The sequence below is a fragment of the Solanum dulcamara genome, chromosome 9, assembly GCF_947179165.1.
Source record: "Solanum dulcamara chromosome 9, daSolDulc1.2, whole genome shotgun sequence".
Taxonomy (NCBI): Eukaryota; Viridiplantae; Streptophyta; class Magnoliopsida; order Solanales; family Solanaceae; genus Solanum; species Solanum dulcamara.
In genome coordinates this window covers 36676471-36688867 of record NC_077245.1, presented here as the reverse complement: position 1 = coordinate 36688867, position 12397 = coordinate 36676471, and the positions used below count along the sequence as shown (strand labels likewise).

General features: G+C 37.7%; 1 protein-coding gene across 1 annotated transcript; it reads right to left on the bottom strand.

Annotated features, from left to right (window-relative positions):
• Positions 1-6112: 6112 nt before the first annotated feature.
• LOC129903651 (uncharacterized) lies at positions 6113-6580 on the bottom strand. Its single transcript, XM_055979197.1, has one exon. It carries the CDS (start codon positions 6578-6580, stop codon positions 6113-6115), a length of 468 nt encoding a protein of 155 aa, XP_055835172.1.
• Between the last annotated feature and the right edge of the window lie 5817 nt (positions 6581-12397).

The following is a 12397-nucleotide window of genomic DNA, read 5'->3' as shown; positions in this document are numbered from 1 at the left end:
AACTAGAAAGGCAGTGCCCGTGCTCAAGTTGAGGAATTTTTTTTCCAAATATTTTGATTGCAGCATTAGTATAGTGCTCCGTATAGAAATACAAATACATATTCAGAACTAATAAGAGTTTATTTGTATTTCTTGTGCACAATAAGATAGTTCTCCATACAACGTAAGAACAATGTATCTACCAATTATTACGGTCAGCCATTATAAGATATAATACCTACAAAATGGCCAAATCTATCGGCGGCCCCTTAAAATTGGCACCAAATTTTACTTAGACACTTTAACTGGGTAATGTTCACTTTAGACACCTTATGTAGGGTCCCGCTGTGTCATTTTTACACCTTCTTAACAATCAGCTAAAATTACAGAGTGTGTGTAACATACTCGCGAATGACCTGACACTTCGACTAATTAAAAAAAATACGTGGCATTTGAGTGCAAAGTAATATTTAAAAAATACATTAGAGGAAAAAAACTAAATTTCAGCCATAAATAATAAAAGAAAATACATATTTCTAAACCCCACCACAACTACCCCACCCCTCCTTCCTCCTTTCTTCCTAAACTTTCCCAGGACCTCCCTGAACCCCCAATTTTTTCTCTGTTTTTTATTTTATTTTAGGATTTTCATTAGATTTAGATTTTCACTTTTTTTCATAATTATAATTGTTGGATCTAAATAAAAGAAAGGAGAAAAAGATGATAGTGGGTGCGATTTTCAAATTTGAAAAAAGTTTAAAATTAAAAAATTCTTACGATAGTGAGGAAATTAACGGCGATGGTGAGAAGAAAAGAGTGAGAAGAAGAAATAAAGAGAGAAGAAATATGGTGTTGGTATCCATTTTTCAGGCGAAAAAGTGGAGGAAGGTGATCGCAGATTTAGAAAAGCAATACAATGAAGAAAAAAATAGCTTGGAAATGGATTTGAATTAAAATTTTGACCTCCATTGATGGAGTTTAAGCTTGAAAAAATGGTGGGAGATTATGGCTTGAGAAATGGAGAAGAAGAAGAGAAAATAAAATAAAAAATGGCTAAATAAAGCTTTTCATGCGCTATTGTTGAGTGTATCAAACTCACTTTGTCATGTCAGTAAAAAATATTAAAATGATATAGCGGGACCCTACATGAGGTGTCTAAAGTGAACAACGCCCACTTAAGATGTCTAAGTGAAATTTGGTGCCAACTTTAAGGGGCCATCGATGGGTTTGACCCTTACAAAATATAGGAATTGTTTTAGTATCTCCAAGAACATCATAGATACGTTCTAACCCATTATTCCTTATGATTAGCAACTATTGGCATGGTACTACTGCAAAAACTTTGTCCATCACAAAAGCTGAACAAGAAAAAAGAAAGCAAATATCATTTGCAACTTTTCGTTGGGGACATGTTCAAAGTAGATGAACCATTTTAAGTTTGTAGCCGGACAACCAAAAATATGTTTCTCAATATATCATTGTTCTTCTTTGCAAGGAATACCACATCAGTTCCATCAAAGTCCTAATTCCTTTTTCAATTGGGCAAGGGTTGCTTTAATCCCATCAATATTTTCAACAATATTGTTATCTTTGTTTGCCTTATTTTGTTTTACATGACCAATTTTGTTTGTTCCAGATTAGTGTTATGCCCCAAGTCTATACTATGGACGTGACCAACACTCAGAAATCATTGTTGGTTCCCAATCTATCACGACACAAAATTTGAGTGTGATGAGACTTTATCAATTTTCACCAGACAAGTCAGCCTAAACCCAACAATTCCAGAAATAAATGCGGAAATAGTTTAAAATAAGTAATTAAAAGGCAAAAGAGAATCTTAGTCAACTACAAAATCTCCTATGAATTGGTTGTCACATGTACAATTCTCTAAACATAATGATATTGAAATAAATACAAGTCTCAAAACTCTGTCTCTCGAATAGAACAAAGTAAAAGTAAAGAGGAACAAGAAAGATCGCCTGCATCAACATCTGCCTCTCAAATCGCCTCCGAAGGATGAAAAGAAAGAGAACTGGGTCATTGTCCTGGCTTGGAACCTACACAAGTATAGATAGCAAGGAGTGAGTACCACCGACACGTTACCCAACAAGTGAACAACTGAGACTAAGCAAAGCTAGCAGAATATAAGTACTCTTGTCATACCAACCAAACCCCTCAAACTACAACCTACATAAAAATTAGCCGAGTCTAAAGTTCTAAAAGCATAAGTGCATATATTTCAACAACGGTACACTTCAAATCTTAGTTGAATCAAAACACTCAATAAACTAGATCAGGGGAATATCAGGGGTAAAATAGTCCACAATTATCACAAGGGTGAATACAAATCCACAACAATCGATGAAGTGCAATATGATGCAATGCAATATCAGATAATATGATGCATGTCTGTCCTACCGGTACATATCCACTGAATCTCAGTCCAAAATTCATGGAGGATATATCTGTCCATGTAACCCACCACAAAGCGTATGGCTCGACCCCTATTCATCATAATTACCGCACGGAGCTTGTGTCTTATCTCCTATTTCTCATTTCTTTCACAAGTGTATCATTTCAGATATGCCATAAAATCAGTACAATGTTGGCATAATCACATGTATAGTAATGTAAAATGAACATCGTATTCACCAATAAGTCGTATCAATATAGTCAAGTCATGCTATCTTAGATAATTTAATTATCATCAATCATATCACACATAACTCAACTCTGTCTATGTCTAGTCTATGAAGCCTTTTAAACTGGCTTTGAACAGTTGTCGGAACAGGCCCACGACTACCTCAAAACACTAATAAGTAAGGGAAAGGAAAGACTAAGAGCTCCTCTAAAATGCAAAGAGGTCTTACCAATGGATGGATGAGAAACTGATCTTCAATTCCTGTTGAAGATCTCTATCACCTGTGTCTGCATCATAAAACTATGCAGCACCAAATGACGTTAGTACATGGAATATATGGTATGTAAAATAGCTAAAAAGAAACTAACTCAAGAATAATCAACTCAATAGAGTAGATACTCAATTAACTCACCTCTGAAATAGCTCAACTCAATAATGTATGCAATATGTATAAATAAGGCAATGCTTGAAAAGATATGAATAAATAAATGCAACTTATTATAAAATAATAGTTTTACTCTTGGAGAGTTTTTTCAACCGACAATCATCACTTATGAGCTATGTGATGATACAATGAACTACTGTCATTTCCACAATCATCCAATACCTTGTCAGGGTAAGGGACACAACTCATCTCATGGATTCAATAAAAGTCCTCTTTTGGAACGAGGAGTCGCCCGAATGAAGGCACGATCCTATCCTATACTGGCTACATAGTTTATGAGGTTCAAGTTGTTCTATGCTCTTACCCAAATTGGTGCTCAATACTACTCCCAAAATATATTAATTATGCTCATATCTCAAGTGAATGTATGTACTCAATTAAATCATTTAGCCTCATTGGACTTGTCTCAAAATCCAACTCTTCTCTTTAAAATAGATATAATCTTAACTCAATGAATGCATTTAAAAACATAGCTTGTCTTCTCAACTCAATCTCAAAATAGATATTTAAATGCATTAGTGTAACAATCCAAAATCGGGTATGATGGCACTTGTCTAACCCATCAAGGCGAGTCAGCCTAAGAGTCCAAACACTTCAAAATAAATAAAAATAAAAGCGGAAAAGTAAAGTCTAACACTATATAGATAAGGATAAGAGGAAAAATAGATTCTAAACCACCCAAGACTTGGTGTCACATGTACAAGATACTATTTCAACATAAATAAAAAAGGTACAAGTTATATGTCTTATTCCTCAAGTAAAACAAAGCATAAAGTAAATGGGCGGTGAGGGTCTGCCGAAGAAGACAAACTGCTATTTCTCACCCGTTTAGAAGCTCGGCTTAATCGACAAAAGGACTAAGCGTAGGAGGTGCCGGGATCAAATCCTACATAAATGTTCAAGGGGTGAGCACCAATAACACGATACTCAGCAAAATGGAAACTAAACCCTAAATAAAGCAATACGGAACATAGGTACTCCTAACATCCTAATCACAATCCTCCACAACTACCACCTGTACTCAGACAACCCAATTTATACAGTTTATATCACAAATATACCAAAATACTAGACAGTCCATAGGAAGGAAGTATATATACGTTCTCACCACCATACTCAGACATACATAGGAAATCTCAATCATCATCAATCACAGGATGAAATAGATGCAAATGCAATATCAAATAATCGTGATGCATGTCTTTCGTATGATATACATCCGCTGATCACCTCAGATCGAAACCCATGGAGGTCTCATATAGACCATGTATCTGCTAGAAGTGACCTCGACCAATATCTGTCGAAAGAGACCTTGGCCATAATATCCGCCGAAAAAGACCTCGACCAATAAAATAGACCTCAACAAATCACTTCGACCGATAAAAACCTCGATCCCAATATCCAATACCTCACTCATATCATTTCTCATTCATCAAAGATAAGTATATGCACAAGTAATGAGTGAAATAGGATAAATATTCGCATAAGATGTCATATAGTCCACAATCACACAATAAGTCAATATCTCGTAATTCATAACACTTAGACAATTACCCCTATCTGAATTCCACTATCACACTTCAAATAATATAATTCAATTCAATCTAATGACCCAACACACCCTAATCCCCTCACATAGGAAAATACAAGGTTCAATATACTTAACAAATGTTACAATTCCATTTGCCTTAGCCAAAAGTCATGAACAATCTGAAATCACCGCCTTTTCTCTCTGACTATACTCCAAATAACCAAAATATAATCAAATATAGACTCACAATTACATTTCAAAGCTATTGGCACTAAAATTAAGCAATTCGGGTGAAAAGGGGAAAATGGTTAAAAATTCCATATCGGAAATTGAACTCGAAATCTGATTTTTATTTAGATGTTCCTCAAGTAATAAGCAATCTAATTGTGAAAGCAATTTCAAAAACGAGGTCAAATGATTTCAAAATCCCCATTTCTCCTTCAAAAGTTCATGTTCAAGAAAATCCAAAATCTCCAATTTGAAATCTACAATTTGAAGTTAAAACTCAAAATTATTCAATGGAAATTAAGGGAAAGTGTTAGAAATACATTACCCAAGGGTTTTTACAGTGAAAAACCTCAAAGAAATTGCCCAATCCGAGATTGAAAATATTAAAAATGGTGAAAACACCTTAAACCTCGCGTAAACCCTATCTAAGTGAGTCCCTTTGCTTAAGCGATGGATCCACTTAAGCGGAACCTACATCAACACTAGCACAAAATGGGTTTAAGTCATAACCCAAACCTCTGATCGGATCCTCAAGATTTGTTCAGAATTCCTTATTCACAAACCATATATATAACCCTACTAAATTTAACGTTCCAGACTCAGTAGAACTATCAGAATTCGAATTCGAAGTCTCCTTGACCTGAAATTTGATAAGTCGCAACTAAACTAGTTTTGGCACTTGAACTACCCAAAATACCCTTGCAACCTCTAAAAGTTATAACGAAGCCATTTCTAGCGTTAGAATCACCTCCCAAAACTATTGGAATCATCAGAAATCCAATTCGAGCACTCGAACTCCAAATGTTGACCAAAGTTAAACTTGGATCAAACTTTAACTCAAGTCCCAACTCCAAACCTAAAATCCACGTTTCAACTCCAAATGTGATTTTGACAACTCTCCTAGACCAATTTCCATATTCCGGAACTGGTGAAATCCATGGAATTCCATTTCGAGATCCAAAAATACAAATGACTCCAAAACTTAAAATTTTGGCAACTTAAGCCTTTAAAACCCATTTCTCAAGCAAAACCTCAACTTTTCAAAAGATTTTCAGAAACTAACTCACAAGATTTCTAAAAACTAACTTTTAGACTCCCCCAAAAGTGACTCGGGGAAACTAATAGGAGGGGTAAAATAATAATTTTATCAAAAATATCAAAAATGACCTTCAGGGTTATTACATCATCCACTACTAAAAACTATGTCCGTCCTCAAACATAAAGTAAATGACATACCTGAAGTCTAAAAAAGTTGGGGGTAATGGGCCCGCATGTCTTACTCTAACTTTCAAGTAGCCTCCTCCATGGGCCAATGCCGCCACTGGACCTTCATCGAAGCTATCTCTTTAGTCCTCAATTTCCTGATTTGCCAATCTAAAATAGCCATCGGCTCCTCCTCATATGTCAAATATGGTCTCAACTCAACCGAATCATGGGAAATCACATAAGACTCATCTTTAATGTAGCGCCGTAGCATCCAGACATGAAATACAAGATGTACAGAGGATAGACTAGGTGGCAAGGTAAGTCTGAAAGACACCTCCCTCACTCGATCTAGGATCTCAAAAGGACCAATAAACCTAGGGCTGAGCTTGACCTTCTTCCCGAACCTCATGACACTCTTCAAGGGCGAGACCCTCAACCATACCTGGTAGCCGACCATAAATACCAAAGGCCAAACCCGCTTGTCAGCATAACTCTTTTGGCAACTCTGAGCCGTCAACAACCTACCCAGAATCAACCAAAACCGCTCCATGGCATCTTAGAGAAAATCAGTGTCTAGGCTATCCACCGCCACAGAATCAAACCATCTAATGGATGATCTACATCTTCGGCCATACAGGCCTCAAAAGGAGCCATCTACATGCTGGAATGGTAACTGTTATTGTAAGCGAATTTCGCCAAGGGAAAGTGGTGATCCCATCGAGCTCCAAAATCAATCACACATGCCCATAATATATCCTCAACCACCTAAATATTCCTCTCAGACTGTCTGTCCATCTGAAGGTGGAATGCAGTACTCAGATATGCACGACCTTTGAGAAGTGAGATATGATCACTGAGCCCCGATCCAATATGATAGAAAGAGGAATCCCATAAAGCCGAACAATCTGACTAATATAGAGCTGAGCCAACCTCTCCATCATGAAATTAACCTTAACCGAAATAAAATGAGTATCCTTAGTCAATCGGTCGACCACAACCCAAATGGAATCATATCCTCCCACGGTAGTAGGCAATACTACCATAAAATCCATGGTGATCCTCATTCACTTCCAAGTAGGAATGGGCATACTCTAAACTCACCCTTGGGCCTCTGGTGCTCACACTTAACTTGCTAGAATGTTAAACACTTAGACACAAACTCAATGATGTCATTCTTCATACCACACCACCAATAGTGTTGACTCAAGTCATGGTACATCTTTGCAGTCCCCGGATGTATAGAATATCAAGTGCAATAGGCCTCCTCAAGTATTAGTCTGACCAGCTTACCAACCTTTGGCACACAAATGCGACTCCCAATCTTTAATACACCCTCAGAATCAAGCATTGCTTCTTTAGTTTCACCTCTCATCACCTTGTCTCTAATGAGGCATAACTTCTCATCCTCAAACTGCCTCTCTCGGATTTGATCCACCAAAGAAGAGTAGACCTCTATGAAAGCAAGCACTCGACCCTTATCAGAAAGCTATAATCTAACCAACCCATTGGCTAATCTATGAACATCTCTAGCCAAGGGTTTCTCCTCAGCTCGAATAGCTGCAAGAATTCCCATGCTAGAGGTCTTCCTATGTCATAACCCAACCCCGTAGGCTATGACGGGTGCCTAAATAAGACACTCACGTGTACCCTTGCTAACTATAAGGAAACCTATCTCCTATTTGAGTCATAGCGTGCCAACAGACAAGACAATATATATAAGCCGATGAGGCTATCGTAACATATAGGCATAACTGTTCACACATACATATACAACCCACACACATATCTACTGACCTCTAAGAGTAAAAAGAAACAGAAACATAAGGCAGGACAGGACCCCAACCATACCCTTGAACACACAAATACATATATCAATGGTCGGTACCAAAAGCTGGGCTCTAACATGATGGAGCTCTTCTTAAACCCGTTGGGTAGAATCTTAAGCTAGTGGATCCTCAAGTCGCATGTCTGTACCTATGGGTATGAAATGCAGCCCCCTGAAGAGAGGGGGGTCAGTACGAAATATGTACTGAGTAGGTAAGCATAAAACACCATAACGAGATTACAGTTGGAACAGGGATATATGGGACAAGTATAACAATTAACCCATTACCGTGCCTGCATCTCATGCAGTAAAATCATTTTCATCATAGTATCATATCATCATATATATCACTTCATCATGTCATTGTATACGATATCATACCATCGTACACGACATAAACTCATCGTATATGTATATCATAACATATCCGACCCATTATGGGGTTTGGTGTCATAAATATATCACTATATTTGCACATGCATGCCTACCTATAGTATCCGACCCTTTAGTGAGGGACTCAATGAAGCGAGTAGGGTACATCTATAGCGTACCCATATCATATATATACATACCGTACCTGGCCCTCTAGTGAGGGACTCGGTGTTTCTTTCTTATATCACCATATACCATACCCGACCCATTATGAGACTCAGTGTCATAATCATCATATTTTATCCAGTCTAGGATGCGGTGAATACTCATATCGTTGTCGCATCGTTACATAGTCATATCATCATATCACCATATATAGTATCCCCTTCTCATACGTGGCATCACCCATCATGTCATGGTATAATATCGTGTCTGGCCTGGGACTCGGTGAAAAAAGTAGTAAAGCTACGCACGATATTAGGCCTGGCCCCGCGTGGGACTCTATGAAAGAATGGTTACCATATGCACGAGTAGAGTAGTGAAAAACCATATGCAACTAAATCATCTCCTGAGACTCAATGAAACAGTCAAGTGAACTGTCACTTAAAGACCAGGAAAGAAATTCTCTGAGGTACCCTTTAGATGTTATTAGGGATTACATCAATTAGGGCCTCAAAAACCATAGGAGTGTACCAAGATAATGCCATACAGTTTATGCAATCAAAGACACAACTTATACAATCAGACACATAGCTTATGCAATCAGAGATACAACTTATGCAATCAGAGACATTTATCCTCTCAGAGCCTTTCAGAATAAGAGCTTATATCTCCACTTATTATTCAACATATAGATGACTCGAGAGTAGTAATTTAACTACTTTAGGACCCTTAGTATTTAGAAGTGACTACGAGTCACGAATTATATCCAGAAACTATAAATGGAATTACCTCTAAACTCATATTAGACATCATTTCACTTACCCTAAGAGATTTCAACGAAAGAAGGAGATAGGCCTAATATGTACTACTCTTCATCCTACAGAAGACTTGAAAGGCGATGAGTCCACTTAGTGAAGGAGTTCTAACATCCAGAAGTGAACAAGGGTCTTGACTCATACTCAGAGCTTTATGAATGGAATGACTTCCAAGTTTCATATATATAATTTAAGGCTAAGACATGCCAAAAGAAAGAAAGGGTAAGATTCACATACCTTTTGTGGATTAACTGTAACCCAGCTTGCCTCGTTATCTCCTTGAACTATTAACATGAGAGTAATACTAAGGTTAATAACCTTTCAATTTCCAATTTCCAACTCTACAACCAAGTACCCATAGGAATTGTTTCCTTATCCAATGCCCTCGACTAGTTTATTACTAGTTCCGAAGTTACCAAAAATTGGGCAGCATTTCCCCTATAACTTTAACATTCCCGAGATTTCAAATCGGCCACCGTGTCAACTACCATACTAAAAAAAACAACCAGCAGAATATACGTAAGTAAATTACTTCAATATTACATAATACAAACTCCAAACAACTCGCCCGAAGATACGATATCAAAATAGAGTTTTTAATCTTTATTTCGCAAAATATTTAACAATATGAAATGGAGGGTCATGTGGATGAAACCAGGAGTAAACACACTCATTTTAGAACACTTTACATCCCTTCAACACTCCATCCAACCAGATGCAACCGCAGCACCACAATCGCAACACACTACTTGACTTCGATTTAACTACGACAACTTCAATTTAGTTTGTTCCTAACGTCAACCATCCTTATGATATTTTTACACTTAAAACCATGTTTAAGACATGTAATATACCACATAACAACATCATAACTCCAATTTGAAAGAGAAAACCTTACCTTACCCAAAACTCGCCAATATTTGCCAAAGCTCGCCTCAGAAGCTCTCCTAGCGTGGCTAGAACTTTGGGGCTGTTTTCTAACATTTTGGTGATGATCCAAACCATATAATTTCATTAATAACACCTTTATAACATAGTGGTATACCCTATATAATTAATTCACGGACCAAAATCAGAGAACTTACCTTTTTGGCTCCAAATCCGTGGCTCTCTTTCTCAAGTTTAAGGTTCCTCTTCTCTCTTTTTCTTTCTAGACTTTTCTTCTCTTTTCCTTTTCCTAGATATTTTTGTGGAAGAATGATTTTTTTTGGAGATAAGTATGACTTATAATATATATACATATATGCCACCTTATGGGGGAGTAAAACATGTCAACCCCTAAGTGGTGACACGTGTCAAGCCCTTATTGGCCCAACGCACCATGCCTTCCAACCATGGGATGCTACATGGAAGGTGGGGGTCCACCACCCTTTCTCCAGATGCTGCCATGTGGAACTCTCTGATGCTGCCATGTGGCACTCTCTTTTCCCCCTCGTGGGTTCATAATCTCATCTTACTTTACGAACCTATGTAATCCTTGCTACATAAGCTTGGTATGCACTCAAGTAGCTTAAGTATTTAAGATTTACAAGTTGGTAGTTTACATAAATAAGTCAGTCCTATGACTCATTCTTCGGTCTCCAACTTCTTACGGATTCTTATAACTCTATTTCCAATCTTCTCTACTATGGGGTATCACATTCTCCTTTCCTTAGAGTTGTTTGATAGCGTTATAAATTACCCGACTCATATGGTAACTCTTAAAAAGCTTAAGAGTTATTAAGAAGGCTTAATAAGCTTTAAGAAACTTTAGGAAACCTTAAGAAACTTAGGAGGCTTACGATCCTTCCAAGAACTTAAGAGCCTTTCAAGAGACTTAAGAACGCATTCCAAAGTACAAAAATATGGGGTGTAACATCCTTTCCCTTTTTAGGACATTCATCCTCGAATGTGAACCAAAACCTTCCTTAAGATCTTATATAGATTATATGGAAATTCCTGTCTATTGCAATAACATATACTTTCATGAAGCTATCACTATCAGAGTACCAAAGGTTGGGATTACCTGTAGCATAAGGAGTAGGTATGGATACTTGTATTTTATTTCCTCCTCCGCTTCCCAGGTCATCTCTTCACAATTTTTATTTTGCCATAATACCTTGACGGAAACTAAGTCCTTAGTTCACAATCTTCTACTTCAGTAACCCAAGATGGCGATAGGTTGCTTCTCATAGGATAACGCCTCTGTGACCTAGATACCCTCTACGGGATATAACCGGGTTGGATTACCAATATACTTGCAAAGCATTGATACATGAAAGACTGGATGTACCGCTTTCAGATTCGCTGGTAAGTCCAGCTCGTAAGCAACCTTGCCTATTCGGTGAAGGATCTTCTAAGGTCAATGTATCTGGGACTAAGGTCCCCTTTCCTATTGGATGTCATTACTTATTCTGTAGGGGGTACCTTCAGAAATGCCCAATCATTAACTTGAAACTCTAGAAGTGGACGTCGATTACCTACGTATGACTTATGTCAATTCTGAGCTGCTAACACTCTCTCCTGAAGAAGCTTCACCTTCTCGATGGCTTATTGAACCACGCCTGGGCCCATTAATCATGTTTTACCAACATCAACCCACCAATTGATGACCTACTCTTTTTGCCATACCAAGTCTTTTACGGGGCCATCTGGAGACTAGAATGATAGTTGATGTAGTAAATACTCTTGACAGGTAGTAGGCAATTATCCAAGCTACCTTTGGAGTCAACCGTATAGGCTCGCAACACCTCTTCTAGCATTTATCTAGTAAGCTTAGTCTGTTCTTCGGTTTGAGGGTACAATGGTGTACGAAGACCTATCTGTCTTCCTAATCTCTTCTTGGACTTATCTTCAGTGGTTAACTGTAACTCGGGCTTCTTCGTCTGAGACAATAGATATAGGAACTCTGTAAAGTCTCACCACCCTCTTGACCTATAATTTTACACAATCTCGACTGGATAGGTAGTCCTTGATTGAAGGAACATGGGCTGATATTGTTAATCTGTGGATAATATTCCATATAGAATTATCTGTCCAGGGAGTGCAAAGTGGGTTTTGTAGCGAAGGTCGTATTGTTGAATCTTTGACCTCGTATATTACTTCTTTCCTTCTTTAGATGACATCAATTGGTGCCCTCGCCTTTTGGATTTTGCTTTTTGCCCATTAGAGTTTGTTACCAAGTTGTGCTAAAGTCCCCTCACACAATGACCTG